The 22,472-nt window shown below is 45.7% G+C and overlaps 1 protein-coding gene across 2 annotated transcripts in view; it reads left to right on the top strand.

Annotated features, from left to right (window-relative positions):
• Positions 1-22,472, top strand: part of LOC147884836 (serine/threonine-protein kinase ATG1a-like) — a 56,143-nt gene that overhangs the window by 17,302 nt on the left and 16,369 nt on the right. For both annotated transcript variants that reach the window (XM_087397293.1, XM_087397292.1), the window contains exons 3-7: positions 7,274-7,332; positions 7,449-7,513; positions 7,685-7,778; positions 10,928-11,008; positions 11,104-11,215. In XM_087397293.1, coding sequence (XP_087253419.1) covers positions 7,274-7,332; positions 7,449-7,513; positions 7,685-7,778; positions 10,928-11,008; positions 11,104-11,215 — 411 coding nt within the window. The remainder of the gene's footprint in view (positions 1-7,273; positions 7,333-7,448; positions 7,514-7,684; positions 7,779-10,927; positions 11,009-11,103; positions 11,216-22,472) is intronic.

Genomic DNA, 22,472 nt, shown 5'->3' with positions numbered 1-22,472 from the left:
TCGTTCAGAAGTTTACATAGATTCTTGTGACATTGTTCTGGTAATTAATTGGTAATTAAATATACATGTATATACATATGTATGTACATGTATTTATATGTATATACATATACATGTATATATATATGTGTGTGTGTGTTTGTGTGTGTGTGTGTGTGTGGTTCTCTCAGCAAGCAGTTATCATTTTCTTTCCAGGGAAGTTACCTTCAGCAAATGATGTGGCTCAGTGGGTTCAGGCTTTGTTGGGAGGTTGCTTTGTTGAAGGAGTATACTTTGCTTCTCGAGGTTTTTATGAAGTGCACTTTTTGGATGCCTCATATTGTTAGCAGATATTGGAGATGTCACCTCTATTCTATGGCAGACAAATGGTGCATGTCATGCCATGGTCGCCAAATAAAGATTATCACGGTCTCATTCGACATCACTGCCCTGTATGGGTTGAGGTAGTGGATTTTCCGGATTATATGAGGGCTGAGTTACCAAGTCTGGCAGCTACTTTAGGGCAAGTTGTATGCCCACCCCGTTTTTCGGGTAATCGAAATCGGTTTTGTGTTCTTTGGGATACAGATCACCCAACCCCTCCTTCCATTGTGGTAGAAGTGGAGGATGTTCCCCTGGGCGAAAAATATTTTGACTTGAAATGGGGAGTATTTGCAGGTGCTTGTTTCACATGTCATAAGTTTGGCCACCTAGCCTCACAGTGTCCTGCAGTCTTGCATCAACTCCCACCTACAGCCATTGCTCCAGAAAATACTTCCTCCCCAACTTATGGCCCGGGGCCTAAGGCTATGCCTACCAAGCTGGGTGATGTGGCATGTAAATGTGTCCCTCTCAAAGTAAATGTGGTTTAGGTTTCAGCCAAGCAAAAGGATAAGGGAAAGGGCAAAATTTCAGAATCTTATGCCTCTCCCCAGGGTGCCTGGCAGCAACCCAAAAAGGTATTTGCGCTCAAGCCACGACCGTTACAATCTCGCCATTGGGATGACTTCCACCCCTGGTCAGACCTCTATCTTGCTGCTGCCTCACTTCTCAACTGTGGGTTGATGTGCTAAAGAGGGCCATCCCTGTATGTGACAATGATGAGGATTATAGAGCTAATGATCCAGGAGGCCAGGTGGACGTTGATGTCATGGCTGAGGCCTGACAGCTTATAGCTTTACTATGTTTTTTGGTTTGACTGTACATATCTTCTATGTCTACTTCAATTACTTGCATTACATACAATGTTCAAGGTCTTTGCAATGTCAATAAGTGGAGACTTTTCTGGCACTATGTACATAGAATGCACCCCAATGTAATCTCTTTACAGGAACACAACAAACACTTCTTGGCTGGCCAGCAAGGTCACTATGCTGGTTATGATATCTTTTATGCTGGTACAATGCACTTTTCGGGGGTGTCTGCATGCTAGTGAAACATGATATGCAGCCCACGGTTGCTTACAGTGACCCCCAGGGTCGATGGATGGTGATCAGATGCATCTGTCATGCTGATCTCTATGAAATAGCATCTGTTTATGCCTCTCAAACTTCTGCGACAAGAGCTCGAATGTGGGCCTCCCTCAAACAATATCCATGGCTGTCCAATGCCTTTTTGTGTGGAGACTTTAATAACTCGCTTGCCATTCAAGACAATACCACTCATCGTTCTCATATGATCCCCACTGAGCTTCGACATTGGGAAGATATGCATTCATTCTTGCATGCAGAAGATTTATGGCTCTCAACAAGGGATAGAGATATGGGTTATACATACCATCACAATGCCTTTACTCATTATTGGGCTCGACTTGACAGATGGTATTTGTTGCATGCCCAGCAGTATGCTAGTTTTACATGTGCACTATGGGTTGATCATTCCCTCTTGCTATCTGATCACTTTCCCGTATGCTTGACATTATCTATAGCACGTTTGACAGATGATACGCCTTTTTTTGGTCGTCGCCTGAGACCGGCTGTCTGCCCCCTCCTCTTACATGCTCAGGAGGACATGGATTTTGCTTGAATCAGTCTTGCTCATCGCTTGCAGGCTGTTATTCAAGATTATGGACGGAGTTACATGGGAAACCTCAGGCTTAAGCTGAAATGGGCTCAATCTCACAAGCAACAAATGGATGTAATCAGCTCTTATAGGCGGCTCACCTCCTCTGAGCAGGATTCTTGTGCTTATGCGGTTCATATCATCCATCAAAATGATCTTCGCAAATTAAAGAAGTGGCAAATCCGAGCTCGCATGAAACCCCTTTTGGATAAGGGCTGCTCCTCCAAAGCCTTTTTAAAAGCTTGCATGCGGATAGGCGAAAGGAGGATATTTGCAGGATGAGGAAAGATGATGGCACCTGGACCACCTCCAAATCAGAATTGGAATTGCAATGTTCTAGTCATTTCCAGCATCTCTTTTCTCCTCAGCCTGATCACTCGATGCAAGTGGATGCAGCCAGGTCTCAATTTCTCACGCATGTTCAGCCTATATTGTCTTGGGAACAGGCTCATGCATTGGAGCAGCCCTTTATGCTTAATGAACTGGATGATGCTTTGAGTCATTTACGTAAAGGCAGCTCTCCTGGTTGGGATGGATTGACTGTTGAATTTTTCCGTGCATTTTGGGGTGATCTTAAGAACACTTCTTCTTATGATCAATCATGCTTGGGCAGAACAATCTCTTTCTCCTTCTTGGAAACATGGCCTTGTCAAATTGCTCCCCAAAAAAAGGTGATGTGAGACAATGGCTGATTGGCGGCCTATATCTCTTATGCCAGTCATTTACAAACTCATTGCCAAAATGATTGTCCTCAGGGTTCGATTCATTTTGCAAGCAGGACTTCATCCCAGGCAGTATGGGTTTGTTCCCAGAAGGCAGATTACTGACAATATCTCCAATGCTTTGCATGCAATTGAGTATGCCAAATATTCTAAACAGGATGTTCTCATTCTGCAAGTGGACATTGCGAAAGCATTTGATACTGTCCATTGGGATTTTATCTCTCAGACTATGCATAAATTGGGATTTGGCCCTCGGCTGGTCCATATTATTTATTGGCTCTATTCTTATGCCACTGCGCAGTGTTTGCTTGGTGGTGGGTTGTCAAGAACCTGGACTATGACCCACTCAGTGAGACAGGGTTGCCCTCTTAGTTCGCTACTGTATGCCATTGCTACTCATCCGTTATCGTTGCATATGGACCATCTTGCAGATACAGGGCAGCTTCATGGCTTGCAAATTCCACGGGCACAGTCATTTCTTGCACAGGCAGATGCTGATGATTCATTTTCATGCCCAGGAATTCTCAAAGTGACCTCTCTCATTTGATGCATACTCTGAATGATTTTGGCATAGTTGCTGGACTGCATATCAACTTTCAGAAATCAAATCTTCTAGCATTGAAAGAAGCTGATTGGCATGCACTTCTCTGGCTAGGCCACATTATCTCTTCCCATACTATTGTGAGGCATCTAGGGTATCCCATTGGCTGGAATATTACCCCACAACAACAGCTCAAATGGGTGCTTCAAAAGATCAACAAGAAGCTGGAATATTGGCATTTGTCCACTTGGCCTCTACATGTTCGACTTCGGATAGTACAGTCCATCATTATGGCATATGTGCAATTTTATTTGCCTCTTCTTCCCTGGTCTTTTAAGCATTTGGCTTCATATATGTCCCAGGCTATGGAGATATTTTGGAAAAGCAAATCTCACAAAAAGGCTTTGCGACTACTTCCCATGCAGTCTGTTTGTTCACCTAAGACTCATGGGGGGCTGAATATTCTCAATCTTCAGTTTCATATGTTGGCAAGAAAGAGCACTATGATTGCTGATTTTTTTCAGCAAAAACAGCCATGGGCTATTATGTTAGCAGCTATGTGTGGAAACATGACGTCCCATGCATATGGGCATTGGATTACAGATCAGTGGGAAGCAGTCATGACCACATTTCAAGGGAAAATTCCTGGTTGTCCTGTTTCTACTGCTTTTATTCATGATTGGAAGAGAATTCTCTCTTATGCTAAATGGACAGGTGCTTCTTCTCATCATGGTAATTCTTTTCGCTTGGAAAGCATCCATTGGAGCAAGGTGTTTGAATCGCCTCTCGCTTTAGAGGCACCTATTAAAGCATATAATCTTATGAAATTGGGCATAAGATTTGTTGGAGATGCTGTGGATTAACAAGGTTATATGCTTTCATTTCCACAAGCTTGCAGGACATTCCCCTTGGGTCTGCATCATAGGTCCATTTGGAGAATACTTACAACTATGTTGCAGCCATTTGTACTTGTTCCTCCACTGTTTGTACAGGACAGATTACTAGACTGGAATCTGACTTCCTTATCTCCTGCTACCTGTTCGCTTTCAATGCATAATCTGGCCTCCTCGATGGTCTATAGATTTCTTCTTCCACCGCCATGGATTGATAAGCATGCCAACACTCTTTGGAATTTGGATAGGCCTTTATCTTGGTGGCAATCACGACTCAAGAAAATTTGGAAAGCCAAATTGCCATTGAAACATAGGCTTTTCTTTTGGAGATGTATAGTGGGAGCTTTTTCAATTGGGGTGAAATTGGCAGCACGTCGCATTGCTTTCCCTTCCTGCCCCCGTTGCTCTCATCACCGCGAGACAGTTCCCCATCTATTATGGTCTTGCCCGCACTCTCGGATATTGATCACTCATGTCTCTCATTTGCTGCGGCTTCGGTTTCCCTCTATCAGACTCGGGAAACTCTTCTGGATGTTTGGATGCTTCTCATCTCAGATGTCTCCATTCCTCCTTTTCTTTCACTTGACTCGTTTTTGGGTACTATGGACCATTTGGACACAGAGATTGCATTCTAGGATGGGACAACAGTTTCCTCAGGCATATGCTTTCTTCAGAATGTCCCTCAAGCAATTGTGTGTGTGTAGAGAGAGAGAGAGAGAGAGAGAGAGAGAGAGTAGAAAAGGGGGTAGGGGCAGATTTGGAGAAAGGAGGATAGACTGGTAGAGAGGGGAGTAGAAGGGGTAGGAGAGAGAGAATGAGGTAGGAAAGAGAGGGAGTAGGGAAGAGAGAGAGACAGTGAGTGGGTAGGAAGGAGGAAGAGAGAGTAGATAGGATTAGATGTCACATCAAAATGTCCTTGTACATGAGAGGATGGTACTTATATAGTACCTCCTTAGCCCTTTAGACCCCTCTATCTTGCAAACACCCGAAATACTAAATATCCTAACCCCACTAACTTGACCAACGTTTGGCCTTCATTACAACCATCCCTGGTCAATAAAATTTTGTCTTCAAAATTGCCAAGTGGTGGCTGGAAATAAAGGCTCCTTGCTGCTGCTGCTGCAAAAAAAGTCATGCATGCCACCCGGGTCAAAAGGAAAAGTCATAAGCTGTAGTGCCACCGGGGTTATGTAAGCGTTGATCCCACCTAGCATGCTCATTAGGAAGAAGCTCCAAAATCACACAGAGATTGGCAGTCCCCAAGGCACTTATTTTGTGGACCTCTCGATGCCTTGATGTCCAATTTTCTCTACATGGGAAGCATGGATTGTTTTGCAATATCCCCCACATGGTAGCTTCCATGAGCTGTCTTTGCATTGCATCCCTGGTTATGCTGTCCTTGCCAAATGTCAAGAACTGAAAATCATCTTCATTATAGCTGCTGCAATTGGACTCGAACAACTCCATGAGTTTCTCTAATTCCTCAACATCCCCTGGATCTAGACTTCTCACATATGAGACAACATAGGGCTCCAATAGTTGGATGCTAGCATGTATGTCTTTCGGATATCTTCCAAAGATGGCACAATTGCCGAAACATGGTGCATCCAGCCTCCGAACTCCAAATAACCTGAGAGACAAATCAGGCCTGCTAGAAGTCATGTAGGCATGGTCCCATAATCTTTCCTTGTCACTGGATACACCAAGTTCCAACCCCTTGACAACAAAATAACCAAACACATTGTTTGAACTTCTTTTGGTAGACCAAGGAGGGGGCATTGAATGAAACAAGAAAATGCTATATCCCGTCTGACCTCCATTTTCTTTGGGCTGACAATGGTTAGCTGTCCATGTTGTTGGTAAGGAGACAACACAAACATGCACTGAGAACAAAGGCTATCAGTCATGTGCAACCCAAACTACATGTGCTGACCCATAGTCTTGCGTATGCATGCCATATTGACTGCATCTGAGCATCATTGAGCAAGTCGTCTCTGCCATAATACAACTAACCAACATCTGGTCAAGCCCTCTGAAGAGTACCCCTTCTTTGTTGAAGGAGAGGCATGAGCTTGCATATGTTGATATTGAAGATTTTCTGCAACCAAATCTGTAATAGAAGTACCATTCACTGGTTGCATGCTTCTAGCTCTTTTTCCACACAACACCAGCAGGTTGCATGTAGATCCTTTCTAAGTGGCTCCTTCGCGCTCAGTTAGTTCTTTTGCAGACTTGCCTCTGCTTAAGCTTTCCATGCAGGGCACATTTCCCAATATTGATAACATTGCAGGATTTGCAGTCAGCTGCCAAATAATTTTCCATAAATCCTCATTGGGAATGGGCTGAAATAGTGGTATGCAGATAGGGCTATGTAATTGCATCAAAAGGTTCGGTTCCATAGCCACGATGCTCAAATCTGAAAGTACAATGGACTCATTCCCATCAAGTCTTGAAGGTTTGTCTATCAAGCACCTATTCATTTCAAAAGCATGATTCCCATCTATAATTACATTTTGCAAGTGACCATGAAGGAACTGGCAAACCTATTGGTGGACTCCCTTATTTGCAGCTGTAATCGCCTTGAAATAATCAGATTTGTGTCCTGCATACAAAGGCATGTTAACTGGATTTGAAGCATGATTTGGCTGTGTACTAGTGAGCGGCATAGGATGGCTAGGCTGTATTGGCTGCATTACCCACGTTTGCACATGTGCATTCTCCTCAGATGTTGGGTGGCTCTTTTTATCGACCTGCTTAGCCTGTGTCATCACCCCTCTTGTAATCAAAGGTGGCTGCTCTATGGCATTTGTATCTCTACATTTAGGGTGGAATGACCCTAGGAATGAAATCTTTGTCGGTTCTAACAGCTGAAATTCTGAACATTTTTTTGTCTTGTTTGTCTTACTAACACTACCTAGGGATTGGTACCTTTATTACATTTCTTCCTCATGTCCCTTATGGGCTCATTTCAGTGTTTTGAAAGGTCTGTGGGAATCATATCAGCAGTTTCATCAAAGATGGGCCATTGATTGATTCTTAAAGGCAAGATAATCTGACTTGTATTTTCCATTTCCCAGGTGCTGGTTTGCAAGTGTTGCGCACAAACAATCTGATACACAGGGATTTGAAGCCTCAGGTTGGATAGTTTGCTATTTGTTTTGAGAATAATTTGCGAGTTGCTTTCTTTAGGGACAGTTTTAGAATGATGCCGCTTTGACACTAATGTGGCGTTTGTTCTATTCATTCCTGTAGAACCTTCTCTTATCTACAGATGATAGCAGTGCATTGCTAAAAATAGCAGATTTTGGCTTTGCAAGGTGAACCCCAGTTTCCTGTATCTCTTTCTTTGTGATCTTATATCTTGCTCCATTGTCAGGAAACTTCTTATATTGATATTTCTCTTCACATCATGTTCGCAAGCATTTTTTGATATGGCTTAACGATGCATCTCTTTTGGTGGTTAATTGAATATTAAGTTGATTCTGCAGGTCTTTGCAACCACAGGGGATGGCTGAGACACTCTGTGGATCTCCATTGTACATGGCACCTGAGATTTTGCAGTCCAAAAGATATGATGCAAAGGTAAGATCAAAGTTCTGTTCAGGGAGACACTTTTTTTCCACTTCCCAGTTGCCTGTCCAAACAACTGTCAGGTACATTTTTCAACATCTGTAAGCTTAATATTATTTTTAAAAATTGGATGCATATTTCAAAGTGGGGAGCTGGTAATGCCATTAGGCGCCAAGCATTGCTTTAATGACACCCAAACATAGACTTGCACCCCACATTTGATAGACTTTGAAAGGCAAGTGCCTGGGAGAGAGCAGTGATTGCAGGGAGGGGCTCAGGAGATCCTGCAATTGCAGAGAGATATAATGGAATGGGAGCTGTTGCAGCCCCGACTCAGTAGGAATGGTCTAGTCTGAAAGAAAGGGTCGTGAGACTCTCCCAAATGATTGTGTCTGAGGGAGATTGCTGGGAATCATCCCTTTCTTAGGGAGTGTGGGTCTCTTTTTTTGGGATTTTGTAGCCTAAAGTAATAAGGTTTTGGTGTCCATTAGGGGTTAGTTGGGTTGAGGAGCTTCTTTTAATGATTGGGCAGCCCATGAACTCTCATCCAAAAGGTTTTCATGAAAGGTCCTTTTTATCCCCTCCTTTACAAATGGTACGAATGGACAATTAAATAATTGGGTGTTACCCTTTGTGCATTGATTATATCAATATCAAAGGTTGCATTGTTGTTGGTATTTTGAATCCCTGACATTAATTTATGCCATCACTTTTTAATTCTTGTTGGAATCTGGGTGATTCCTTTTTGTGGGCATCTTCGGTTACACTATATAAGGTCCCTGGATTTGTATCAGAAACTGTTTTCCGTTGGCACTTTTGGTGCCGATAGGCCATGCTTGGCACCTCATGGCCATGGGTCTGTACAACACTGGGGATACACATCCAGTATGGTCTGGAAGCCTCCCTGCAACGTGGTATGGAAATTTCACCACTCATGTGCACCTTGATTAGTACAATTTATTATGATCCAAAAATAGTACAAATCAATCTGAGGGTCAAATAACCCTCAACTATTGTGCTCATGATACTCCCAAGTCTCATTTGCAGGTGCAGATATGCAAAGAAGTAATCAAGCCTCATGAAGATTAGTTTCAATGTTGAATAAATATAACCATGTGCTTGGATTGGTTTAACTATTCATTGCTGCTCTAAGCAAGCTGTTACATTGGAGGTAATGAATCACTCAACCTTAGATGTAATGAATCACTCAATCTGAGGGTCAAATAACCCTCAACTATTGTGCTCATGATACTCCCAAGTCTCATTTGCAGGTGCAGATATGCAAAGAAGTAATCAAATCTCATGAAGATTAGTTTCAATGTTGAATAAATATAGCCATGTGCTTGGATTGGTTTAACTATTCATTGCTGCTTTAAGCAAGCTGTTACATTGGAGGTAATGAATCACTCAACCTTAGATGCAGCGGAATAATCTGTACACACAGTGTGAACAGACAATCTGAAAGATACAGACGAAATAGAGAAGCAGAAAGGAGTCGAAGAATACTCAGCACCTCTGGTCTGGACCTACAAGTTGGCTGTCTGGTTGGTTGGCACAGAATGTCAGGTTGGGTCTGGCAGACCCCCCTGTTAGGTCGAATGTCTTCTCAGACCAGTTGGCTGGGCCTGTGCCCTTTTCAGCCCTGTATAAGGGCTCACTTGAGGTCCTTTCTTGCATCCCACAGAAGCCTTTTCTTCAAGGCATGCAGGAGAAAGATATAACCTAGTTCTATACAGCTTCACTTTATCTGTAGTTTTGCCCAGCACTTGCCCAGCACAGGCTGGATGTGTGAAGCTCTCCACGCCTCCTTTTTCTGCCCGCATGAATGTCTTGCTATTTTGCATCCTCAGTGGTTTCATGTAGGTAATTCAGGAGTTTTCTTGGCATTTTTGGGCTGCTGCCGTTTTTCAAATGTTTTGACCATTAAATCATAGGTCTTGATAAAACAAGTGTCATATCTTTGTGCTTTTCCTTGTACAATGCTGACACGATAGGGGTCAACCTGGCAGAACAAGGAGCACACCCTAGGACAAGGATCTTGTGACAGAGAGTGGCAGAATGCCTCTTTGGAGGACCCTCAACAAAAAAACAAAGTACTAGTTATTATACTCTAGCAGTTTGAGAGGTTTCAAAAGATAAAGCTTTTTGGTCCCACAACCTCCAACTCTAGCTCAGGCGGTGGAAGGGAAAGAAGCCTATCATCGCAGGTGACTCCAAAGCTGAAGTAGAGGTTAAAGAAGCTCCAAGGGTCAAAAGAAGAGCCTCGAAGACCAAATCAAAGGGGAAGCCTTGCTGTCCACATCAAGCATAGGATCAGAGGGACGATGAAGGTGGCAGCAGAACCGCTAGAAGTCATCCACACGAGCAGCCCCAAAAATGATGGGCAGTAGCATTCAATAGGCTCCAAAAAAAAACGAGCCTTCTAACACCTCAACCCCATCAACAAGGTAAGCATCGAGTGTGGTGACCTTCCAAATCTTCTTGTGCAAGCATTATAAAGATTATAACTCTTGAACCTAATCTCATGATCTTGTAAGTCCATTGGTTGGAAATTGCATGTCGACAGTGTTGTTGGTCAAAGTCAAATAGGAGGGTTTTTGTTTGCACATAGAGAAAGTGGGCATTTTCTTGTGCCTGCATAGTGGGTAGTTGAGCCTTGAAAAATTATATCCCAAGTAAATGATAGATCTTACAACTCCACTTGCTATTGTACTATGGTGAGTAACTCATACTCTCGATAGTGGTTTAACCAGCCTAAAGCTGGTGAGTATATTCAAGGTACAGTTAGTTTGGGTTCGCTCTTCTCATTTCAGGCCTTATATGTGGGACAATGAACCATCTACTTCGAAATTGGGTAGTGTCAAGTCAAACTACAGGTGTGAGTAATCTGCTTCTGCCATGAGCAGTGTACTGACATTGGCCATCTTTGTAATCCATTGTAGACTATCATCTCATCAGTGTTGCACATGTGTAGCAGATATCTCCCATACTATGTGACTGTGGACTGGGTGTCTACCACACCCTAAGATTCAAGATAAACTGAAATTAAGACTTGAAACAGAGATACGTTTCCAACTTTGTGGAAGGAGTGTGTGTGTGAGAGAGAGAGAGAGAGAGAGAGAGAGAGAGGGAGAGTAAGCAAGCTTGATATTCTTGTACAGGCAGACTTATGGAGTGTGGGAACCATATTATACCAACTAGTGACAGGCCAGCCACCTTTTGTGGGACAGAGCCCGTTTCAGGTGCGTTTTACAAGTTTTTTCAAATGTGTTGCTATGGCAAGCCAGATTGGTTCAAGAAGGCACTTTTTGAACAAGACTATTTATTGTTTATGTAGCTTTTGCAAAATATTGAGAGGTCAAATGAACTTCAATTCCCAGCATCTATATTGGCTGAGTTGCATCCTGAATGTATTGACTTGTGTCGCAAGCTCTTACGCAGAAACCCAGGTATTACCTATTTCCCCCTTACCATATTTCAATCCAATTTGTTTTATATTTTAGAGAGTGAGTGAGAGAGAGAGAGAGAGAGAGAGAGAGAGAGAGAGAGAGAAAGAAAGAAAGAAAGTTTATTAAAGTCTTCGGAAGACCGATGGGTCTATGAGACTCTGAAAATCCTGATACAACAAGCTGTGGTAGTGGAGCTACTAAACGAGCGTCCATACCAATGCAAAATGCAAAATGCAAAAAATGCAAAAATGCAGAATGGCAGTACTAAGTCCTAAGTACAACATAGTCATGTCGATGGTCGACTATATATATCAATCTCAGCATCATCATCAATATCATCATCATCCCCAGCAACAGCAAGATATCAGGATGGATGAGGCAGTGGAGGCATGAAGTCGGCAATAGAGTGCTGTCGGCCACTTAGAGGTGCGGTCTTGGCACGTCTCCTGGTCATAGCTCTGCGTCTAACCAGGGCTATTGTGACCCCCGTCAGTCGGGCTCCGACTCTAAACAAGGAGGGGATGTCTCCAAGTGTGATCTGTGTGTCGACCCTCTGTCTGAGCTATCGGGTCACGGGCTCCGAGTCACGGTCATGTCGAGGCCTCGTCTCGTTGGGGTCCATGTGATCTAGCTGAAAGAACTCCATGATAGAGCTCTGAGAGGGATCAACCGAGGAAGAAGTCTGCTCTTGTCTCCGTGCTCGGAGTATCCTCTCGCGGTGTCTAAGTGCCTCATGAATGAAACCTGGCAAACATCGCTGGTCTGGGTAGGAGAGGAAATGGGCTAAAATCCCATAACTATCTCTGAAGAGGCAGTGGAAACGTCCTCGGATCTCATAGTACACAGGACACTTGAAGATGAAATGCTCCTCTGTCTCAACCTCTTGTATGTCACATAGTGTGCATATGCGTTGCTCCCTGGGTAGTCGCTCTGCTCTGCCGCTCTTGATGCGAAGTCTGTGTGAAGAGACCCGGAACTGCCCAAGAGAGATCCTCATCGAGTGGGGTAGGTGAATCTGTGTGTATCCTGGTGGATCAATGAAACCCTCCGCTGTGATATGTAAGAAGTGATCTCTGTAGAAGCTATAAGCTTCACTGGGAGTTCACTCGGTTCCAACCAGGTCCGAAAAGTGTGTAGCCGTAGTAGATCCTCACGGATAACCTGGTTGACCTCGTGTGATAAGAGGGGAGAGAACGGAGCATCCATGCTATACTGGAAGGGAGGTAGTCTATCCATGTGGAGCCCCAGTCGCTCAAACCATCTCTCTGTACGTGCATACCAACACCTCTGATCTCCTCTTGCTGCAAGTGCCATAGAAGAGGATAGAGCTATCCATGGTAGCCTGCTACGCCCCGAGGTATAATCCCCATATTCCCTAACTCGATACAGATATGTGATGACCTGAAATGCAGCATCTAGCTGTAAAGGGGGTGACCCAAACTCAGCTTGAATGATCTGGTGAGGAACGGATGACCTACGACGAATCATCCGTGATAGCATGAGAACCTGTAGCGGCTCCACACGGGTCCACTATGTATCCGACAAGTCTGGCCCCCAACAAGGGCTGCCGTACATCCCCGCTAGGCGAGCCAAGGAGTCAAAAAGCAACCCCTTGGTGCGTGGATCCTGAAAGTGTGAGCGGAAGCACTGCCTCTCTAGCTTGGCCAATGAGGCATACCCTCTACTCAAGCGTGCCTGCATCGCGGGTCTCATAGTGAAGCTCGGTCTGGAGAAGATAACCCCAAGATAAGTGTATGATGAAACTATCTCAACAGATGGCCCCGCAAATGTGAACTGCTCATGACGCATGATGGCTCGAGATGTATTGAAGACCATGACCTTGGTTTTACCCAGGTTGACCTTCAAATCATGAGACTCACAAAAGGACTGTAGTGTGTCTAGGTGTCTCTGAAGCCCCTCTGTTGAGGATGAGAGCCACGTCATCTGCATAGAGCAAAATCTGGATCAGCGGTTTCCTCAGCTTTCTCAGCTCTCTTTTACAGTTTACACAGCTCACTCTCAGCTCTATATTTCAATCATCTCTCAGTTCTCTCATAGGACCTATTACTTCTAGTTTTCACTCTCTCACTCATGCAGTAACCCTGCATTCCAGTAGACAGCACAAGCCTCTTCCTTGCCTTGCAGAAGCGTCCTACATCGTCAGTGTGGACAGCATCAAGGTCTCGGTATTGGTCGGCGTTGCCTCTCAGGTCTTTGGGTCTGCTATATGTGTGCACAGTGAGCTCTTCAAAAGCATGTTCTGTGCTCTCTTGAAGAGTGTTCTTTGTATTTCTCAATTCTCCAAGTATAAAGCAAATTCTCCCCTGATTGGGGGAGGGGGTCCTCAGTGGGTACAGGGACCCAATCGGTTGTCGACTCTACTCTCTCTCTCTCCTCATCTCCTTTCTCTCTCTATGGTAAACAACACTCATTCCTCGCTAAAGGTTTAAAGAAGGTCTTGCGGTTTCATGGGATCCCTTGCCTTGTGGATGGGTGAGATAGTGTTGATGGTCCAGGTGCGTGGAAACCCCAAGCAAACGGCTTCATTAAATAGCTTGGCTAAGATCGGGGCTAGGAGGTTAATCCCATATGCAATGAATTCAGTGTGTAGTCCCTCATGATCCTTCACTCGGCCATTATTAAGTTTCATTACGGCATCCTTTACCCCCCCCTAGTGAATAGGGTGCAGGATGTGGGGCGTAGCATATGTGATAGGTTAGGGGTTGGCTGATTTGGGATATCATAGAGCGTGCGTGCATAATCAGACCACACCTGAGTGTCAGTGAGTGGTGGGGGGGACCGTCCCTCTAGAAACCTCCGCCAAAAGTCCTTAGAGTTGTTACTGAACATAATGTTCAGTAGGTCCTCCTCGTTCCGACGCATGAAGTCAAGTTTCTTCCTGTGTACTAGATGACCGTACTCGCGTAGCGTCATTGATTCGCTTGGAAGGCTGTTTTTTGTTTTGAATCTGAGCTGACGGCGTAAAGCCTTACACTCATCATCGTACCAGCTATCACAGGGTACAGTCCCAGGGGGTGGTGGACGGGTGGAGCAGGTGGTGTGGGGAAAGGCGTGAAGAGCAGCTTCGTGTAGTGAGCGAGTGACTAGGGCAGCACGGTCTTCTAGTAAGGGTATAAAGTCAATGTATGCGAGAAGAATGTCAGACAACCAGAGTAAGTAGGTGAGTGATTGTGATCAAAGCGTATATCATGATAAGTGGAGTAAGAGCTCAACGGGGTAGAAGGTGTTGTGCGGCGGGGGGTAGAAATGCGAAAGAAAAGATAGGTATGGTTAGCCCCTGGAGGGAGAGGTGCTACGGTAAAGTCAGTGATGCGAGATGTGAAGCCAGGGGATCCCATGATGTAGTCCACAACATTGAAGCCTCCCCCATGTGGAAAGTAAGTGAAGCCACCTAATGCGGGCCATCTGTCAAGACCATTAGAGATAATGAGATCATGCATCGTGCCGAGGTCTAATAGGGCCTGCCCATAGGATGTGAGCGGTCCTCGTTTGTCAGTTGAAACTCGTAGCATACCTGCCTTCTCAAGGTCAATGTCTGGCAGTAGAGTGGAATCATCCCTGAAGTCGAGGAGTGGTACCTAACGAGCGCCTGTTCTCCCGTTGAAGTCTCCAACTAGGAGGACTTCCCCGCGGCTTGAGAAGTCAACGATGGATTGATAAAGAGCAGCAAATGGGGATGTCTCATCCTCCCCTCGAATATCTCTGGCAAAGCGGGAGGTCTCTAGGGGAAGTAGCAAATTGCGATAAACAAATCCCGGCTATCCATGTGTTGGATCCGAATCCAAAGAAACCTGGAGTGTGGAACTCTACTGAGATGGTCCCCAAAAGTGTGGATCTGTAAAGGACTGCGACTCCTCCTGATCCTCGAACCCCTCCTGTATCCCTCGTCTCATCTCTGTAGGCAGACTCCCATGTATACGCGCTGATTGTTGGTAGTGGGCGCTGTGGACTCTGATGTGTCTCTGTGTAAAAAACTATGTCGTGACTTGTATAGGATTCCGAGAAGTTCCCTGGTTCTGACCATAAGATACCATTACAGTTCTAGATGGTACATGATAGGGTCTCGGATGTTTGAGTCTCATAGGCTTCGCCTCCCTATGTGGGAGGAGAGGTGGGTGCCTGACGGGGGCCTGTAAGGAGTCGTCCATCTCGTACTATGGCCCACTTTTTCTCTTTGCGGACACGATCTCGTTGTTGCAACAGGAAACGCCTCTCCTCAACCTGTAGTGGAGTGAGGTCCTCGTCCATGGAGATCGCTGGCTGTTCTCGTAAGGTTGACCTACGGCGTAAAGCCAAAAGTTGTGCCTGGGCATCATGGAACCGGATGATAAGGGGCTGCTCTCGGTTGGGGTCCCTCCCAACCCGCCATGCTCTCTCAATCCTATGCTCAGTCACCCCTAGAGTAGTGGTCACGAAGACCTGCGCATCTGCCATCAGGGTAGCCTCAGTGCAGGGAATCCCATGTACTCGGATGTTGAGAGCCTTGCTGGGTCTTTGTTGCTGCTCCAGGAGGGTAGCCGAAACGGTTAGCCTTGCAGGTTTTCGTTTGGCTACGTCGACCCATCTGGACATCTCCTCGATGGCAGATTGCATGCTCGCAATCTGTGCCTCCACGACTGGGGTGCTCCATGGGACTGTACGTGCAGTAGTGACCTCGTGTCGGAGCTGTGAGATCCCTGAATAAGATCAGCCTGGACTCGCATAGCGTGAGACTGCTCTTGTATGAGTCGTGCTTGCTCCTGGGTGAAGCGTGTCTGCTCCTGTGCGAAGCCTGAGAGCTCCCTCTCGCGCTTTCGGATACTCTAGACCTCCATCAGCAAATACTCCCAAGCCTCTGATGGGTCAGCTCATCCGTGCTCTAACGGGTACTGATAGGAATGTGGCCTGAAAGTGTGAGGAAGAGACTGGAGGTTGGGTGATGACTGGGTAAGATGGGTGCGGTATGGGGATGATGAGGCGATCCCAGCAGGGTGAGGGAGTGTGGGCTGACTGAGAGGCAGAGGGGAGAGAAAGGTCGAGTATTGCGGAACAGTGTACGACCCCTCCAAAATAGGTGTCATAATCGGGGAGAGAACTGTAGCGGGAGAAGAAGGGAGAGATGGTGTCAGTGACAACCCCTCTATCCTAGGGGAGGATGGGGCAATTGATGTCATGGGTAGGGGTATATTAGAGCCATTAGCTGTAACAGTAGAGGCTGTGGACAGAAGTGGAGCTGGAACTGGAGCTGGAGCTGACGTTGAGACTGAGGCTGGTGCTGAGGCTGAGTATGAGGCTGTAGCTGATGTAGCTGAGATCGAAGCTGAGACTGGAGCTGGAGCTGAAGCTGAGACTGGAGCTGGAGCTGAAGCTGAGGCGGAAGTGGGCCCCGCCTTTGCTTTGCTGTCCACTCCAAGTCCACTGCAGTTGTATCGTGTGTTCACATCTTCGAGTTTCAGCTGTGTCTGTTTTTTCTTGGCGGCTTTATCTGTAACCTTGCCACCTTTTCCCATTTCGTTTTGATTGATCTGTGTTTGGTGCAGGTCTGATTGCAGGAGTGGGAGCATGATGAGCTCCCTCCCCATGATGGGAGGTACCCCTAGGGGGGCTGAAAAGAGGCTGAGGGGTGGCGGGGGGGCTGTAGGTAGGCTGAGAGCAGGCGGGGGGGCTAGTAGGGAAGGGGGGGGGGGGTGGCTGAGTGGTAGAGGGAGTAGCTGAGGGGTTGCAGGGGGGTGGGTGAGGGATGGCGGGGAGCTGAGTGGTAGCAGGTGGCTGGAGTGGAGGAGGCGGGGTGGAAGGGGAGGAGAGGGCGCGGAAGAGGGAGCTGCAGCAGGCGGGGGGAGCATCAGCAGGCGGCGGGTGGCTGAGTGGAGGAGGCGGAGTAGAAGGGGAGGAGGCTGCTGCGCGGAGGGAGCTGCAGCAGTCGGGGCAGCAGAAGCGGAGCAGGAGGGGAGGAGGCGGCGCAGCGAGGAGGAAGTGGGCGGAGGTGGGAGCTGAGGGGAGGAGGCAGCGGGCGGAGGACGGAGCTGCGTGGAGGAGAGAGAGACGTCCTCGGGGGGCCTCACGGGCCTATGGGACAAAGTAACCCAAGAAGAAAACTCATACAAGCCTCAATAGACTGGAGCAGAGGGCGCACACACTAGGGCCCTTGCTGAGTACTAAGCTATGCTAAGCTAAAGAGCTCAAGAGCTCAAGCAAAATCAAATACAAATTGAAGCAAACTGAGAGTTGGTACTTAGAAGCCGAAGCCCGGCACCGTGGTGGCTCTCCGATCACATGTATGCTTAAGAGGAGCTTCCAAATGAGGCAAGGCATCTACCATCTACCCTTGCTGAGTACTAAGCTATGCTAAGCTAAAGAGCTCAAGAGCTCAAACAAAATCAAATACAAATTGAAGCAAACTGAGAGTTGGTACTCAGAAGCCGAAGCCCGGCACCGTGGGGCCTTTCCGATCACATGTATGCTCAAGAGGAGCTTCCAAATGAGGCAAGGCATCTACCATCTGAAATTTTTGCAAAAGCATAAGACTACTAAAGTTCACATGCCCAAACTTTGGCATGATATGACTTTGCATCCTGCATGGGAGACGTAGATATAAAATCTTAATATGCAGCTTGTGCACTTTGATCATATGCATCAAGCTGAACAGTGAAAACGACCGTGACTAGATGTGGGCAGATGGTAGGTGCCACCATTGTGCACCTAGTGTTTTGGGGACAATCCCATATGGTCTCTGGGGCTGCCCAGTTGCACAAAGGATCTGGATGGGAGCCTTCCATTTTGTTTATTGTGATCTTCATCATGTACTTCTTTGAAAGGATGTTCTTGATGTTCCCTATTGAAGGTATGGGTCAAAGAGAGAGAGAGAGAGAGAGTGCAGGTACAAGACGAGTTGAAAGAGAAGTCACGTCAAACTTAGATAGATTGAAAAACACAAGTACAAAGTACTTGTACCTAGGCCTAGGACTAAGTGTCCTAGGTGTCACATAGGACTAAGTGTCCTATGTGGCATAGAAGGCACTAACACTATAAGTGCCTACACTTATGCCTACAAGGCACATACCATGGCCTATAGGGCATCACTAGAACCACCAAAAGATGGCCTACAAACCCCCCTCCATGGGATGGGCTGAAGTACTCTGGAAACGTCTTAGAATACCTGGTAGTTTCTGGTCATGGTGGCACATGTTCATCCAAAAGGATATAGCCACCTATGAATGTACAAGGAATGTCAGATCATGTAACAAAGGGAACCAAGTGTAAAGCCTGTCGGAAGACTTCGGACTTGGGACGAGGAAGTGCCTTTGTAAACATATTTGCGATGTTGTCTTTTGTGGGAAGATAGGACAACTCTATGTCTCCTGCTGACAACCGCTCCCGAACATAATGATAGTGAACTTCAATATGCTTGGTACGCGCATGAAACACTGGGTTACGGGCAATGGCCAAAGCACTCTGGCTGTCAGTGTAGACAATAGTGGAGGATGTGTGGCAAATACCAAGATCTGTAAGTAACTGTCAAAGCCAAGCACACTCTACTGTAGCGGTGAAGGCTGCCCTGTACTCAGCCTCACAACTAGACGTGGCAACTATCGGTTGCTTCTTGCTGAGCCAAGAAATACATGGATTGCCAAGCAAAAAACAATTGCCGGTATGTGACACTCTGGTGTCGGAACATCCTGCCCAGTCACTATCCGTGCAAGCATGCATGGTAAGTGAACCCTGATCACCATAGAAGAGGGCTAAATCCTGAGTGCCTCTGAGATATCTGAAGACTCTCTTCACTGCCTGCCAATGCTGTGAACTGGGCATGTGCATGAATCTGCTGAGCTGAGATACTGCATACTGCAAGTCAGGTCTGGTGTGACATAAATAAATAAGGCATCCAACAGCCTGCTGATAAAGAGTGATATCACATGGTGGGCTCCCATCATGAGCTGAGAATTTGAAGCCAGGGTCCACTGGAGTAGAGATTGGCTTGCAATCCTCAAACTGAAAACAATCAAGGAGCTGTCCAATATACTTGGACTGAGACATCATGATACCACCCTCAACATGAGCAAACTGAATGTCCAAATAATAATGGAGCTGTCCCATGTCTGACATGTCAAAAATATGCTGCAAATCAGCCTTGAAAGCTGCAATTTGCTGAGTATCTGGGCCCGTGATAAGCATATCATCCACATATAAAATCAGCACTAAAAAATCAGATCCACTCCCACGGAAATAAAGAGTGGGTTCTGTGGGACTATTTTGAAAACCAAGGGATAGTAAGTGTGCATGAATTTTGGCATACCATGCCCTGGGTGCCTGCTTCAAACCATAAAGGGCTTTTCTAAGCCGGAATACCTTATTTTAAGAATTAACAACCTCAAAGCCAGGAGGTTGTGTGACATTGACTTCTTCCTGCAGATCCCCATGAAGAAAGGCAGTCTTGATGTCAAGTTGGTGCACTTGCCAATGATGATGGGCTGCAATGGCAATGACACATCGAATGGTAGTAATCCTGGATGTGGGAGCAAATGTCTCCTCAAAGTCAATGCCTTGTTGTTGGGCATACCCTTTTGCAACAAGACGGGCTTTGTATCGATCTATGCTGCCATCAGATTTCCTTTTTAATTTGTAGATCCACCGCGTTCCAATGGCATGCTTGCCGGTAGGAGATCTACTAATTGCCAAGTGTCATTTTTGGCAATAGATTGTAACTCAGCTTTCATTGCATCCATCCACTCTTTGCTGTCAAAAGCATCTTTATGGCACAAAGGCTCTTCATTGCAAGCTGTAGCAAGGAGTGCAAACTCAAGAAAGTGACCATGCTGTCTATTCCCTGATCTTGTCCGGGCAGCAAACGGCTGATCTTGTTTGCTGTCCCTCAATGTGTCAAGAAGCCATCTGGGAACTTGCCTTTGCTATCTATTGATAGCTCTTTCTTCAATGACTGCATCATGAGTAGTGGGATCATTTTGTGCCAGAAGAGAAGCCTGCAAATCAGCATGAGGTGGTGGCTGATTATTGCTTAGTGGAGGGCCTGCAAGAGGCTCATGTTGCTGCTCAAAATCCTCTTCTGATGATGGTAGAGGTAACCAAGATTCAAAGGCATCAAACATGTCAATATCTGGCTTTGCTTTGCAGTCCACAAGAGGAGAAGCTGAATGTTCAGCAAAGATCACATCTCTACTGACAATAATCTTCCCAGTATTTGGTTGATATAATCGATACCCTCCGCTCTCTTGGCTGTAACCAATGAATATGCATTTGATCGCCTTGTCATCGAGCTTATGTCTCAGCTGAGATGGTACATGAACATATGCAAGAGACCCAACCATATTCAGCCATCTCTGAAAGCATAAGAAAACTTCAGATTTGGCCTTTAAAGGATATACCCAGCAATACCTTGTGAAATCATCAATGAGAGTCATGAAATACTTGTATTCTCCAATGGCATTTGTCCTCATTGGGCTACAGACATCACTGTGTACTAGCTGCAATTTCCTTTGTGAGAGTTTTGGACAATTCTTTTGAAAAGGAAATCGATGCATCTTACCCAAAAGACAACCCTCACACACATGTTTAGAAACTGTGTGAGTTTGAGGTACATCATTTGCCATCTGCTGTGAATGTAGTTTGCAAGAGCTCTATAATTGAGATGGCCCATTCTCTCATGCCAAAGATGAGTTTCAGCAAGCTGTGAATCTGAAATAGCCAATGCTTCAATAGAAAGTGCAGCTGAATGATGATCAAGGTGATAAAGCCCTTTTTGCAAAGTGCCAGTGAGAACTATGGCATTGTCATCACGAAGATCATATACTGGGCATCTGTAGCCATCAAAAATTACTCTGAAACCTGAAGTAGCAATTGCTGAAATTGAAATCAAGTTGACTTCAATGCCAGGCACAAAAAGAACATTTGTCAGAGTGACAGGATGACTAGAAATGGATGTGAGCTGCACATCTCCAACTCCTTTTACAGCATATGAAGCATTATTGGCACATGTAACAGTCCCCCCTCGAGGTGCATCAGCTAGAGAATGAAACAACTGTCTGCAAGATGTGACATGCTTGGAAGCACCACTATCAAAGTACCAGGATTGAGCATCATTAGCAGTAAAAAGTGCATCAGCTTTGGAGGGATCAAATGAGCAATGGACAGCCCATGCCCAATCATCTTGAAGAGCATGTGCATGTGAAGCATCTGCTGGCTCATGGGATTCAATGGCATGTGAGGCATTAACTGTCAATCCTGCTTTCTTTTTCTCCGAACCAATGCGCTTCCTGCATTCTGAAATGTCATGTCCGGGCTTGCGACAATAGTTGCATCTTTTCTTCTTTCCCTTATCTGCTGTATTTTTAGATGCATGGGAGGAATTGCAGCTGCTATGCGTAGAGGAATTGCAGCTGCTGTGCGCAGATTTTGGCTTGCCCATAGGCTTGGAAGCCTTGCCTCTTCCTGTCTACTGTGAAGCAAATGCATGATCAGGAATAATGGCTTGTCTGTTAGCTCTACTTTGCTCTTCCTACAAAAGCAAAGTAACTAGCTGATCAAAAGACTAGTGGTCTGGATTACCAATGGCTACTAATCGAAGGGTTGTAGCAAACCCTTGATATGTATCTGGTAGTCCATTCAATGTAGTACTGACAAGCTGTGAATTTGGCACCACCTCATCAATGTTGGCAAGCTGTTCCATGAGGTCCTTGACCTTTGTCAAAAATGCATCCATTGACTCACCTTCATTCATATTCACTTCCTGTAATTGCCTTCTCAAATATGCAACACGAGCTTCATTGCGAATCTGATATAGAGAAGCCAATTTATCCCAAGCATCCTTTGCTGTCCTGCAAGACCGGATGTGTGGAATAATGATTCTCTTGCATGATAAAGCAATGCATGAATGTGCATTTGCATCTCTTGCATCCCATCTTGACTGTTCTTGAGTTGGAAGAGCAGCAACAGGAGTGCTAGAGGAAGAGGCATCAGGAGGAGTACCACCTGCAGAAGGTGCAGCAGTAGAACCAACCACTGTAGCATTGGCTGGCCTCAGATCAGCCCCAGAAACAATATTCCACAAATGCTTCGCAACAAGAATATGTTTCATGAGATAAGACCACATCGGATAGTTGGTGCCATCCAACTTATCATCTTCACGAAGAACTCCAAATAAATCTTGATTGTTCCCAGCCATAGCAACTGTGATAACCTGTAAAAGACCTGAAAACCGAAAAGCCTCAAGGCTATCACTGCAAAAAGCTGGCTGTCCTAAAAA

The sequence above is a fragment of the Dipteris shenzhenensis genome, chromosome 26 (genome assembly GCF_047967505.1).
Source record: "Dipteris shenzhenensis isolate YYH24624 ecotype China chromosome 26, Dip_SZ_1.0, whole genome shotgun sequence".
NCBI lineage: Eukaryota > Viridiplantae > Streptophyta > Polypodiopsida > Gleicheniales > Dipteridaceae > Dipteris > Dipteris shenzhenensis.
Note: the sequence above shows the minus strand (reverse complement) of the source record. Positions and strands in the feature narration are given on the sequence as shown.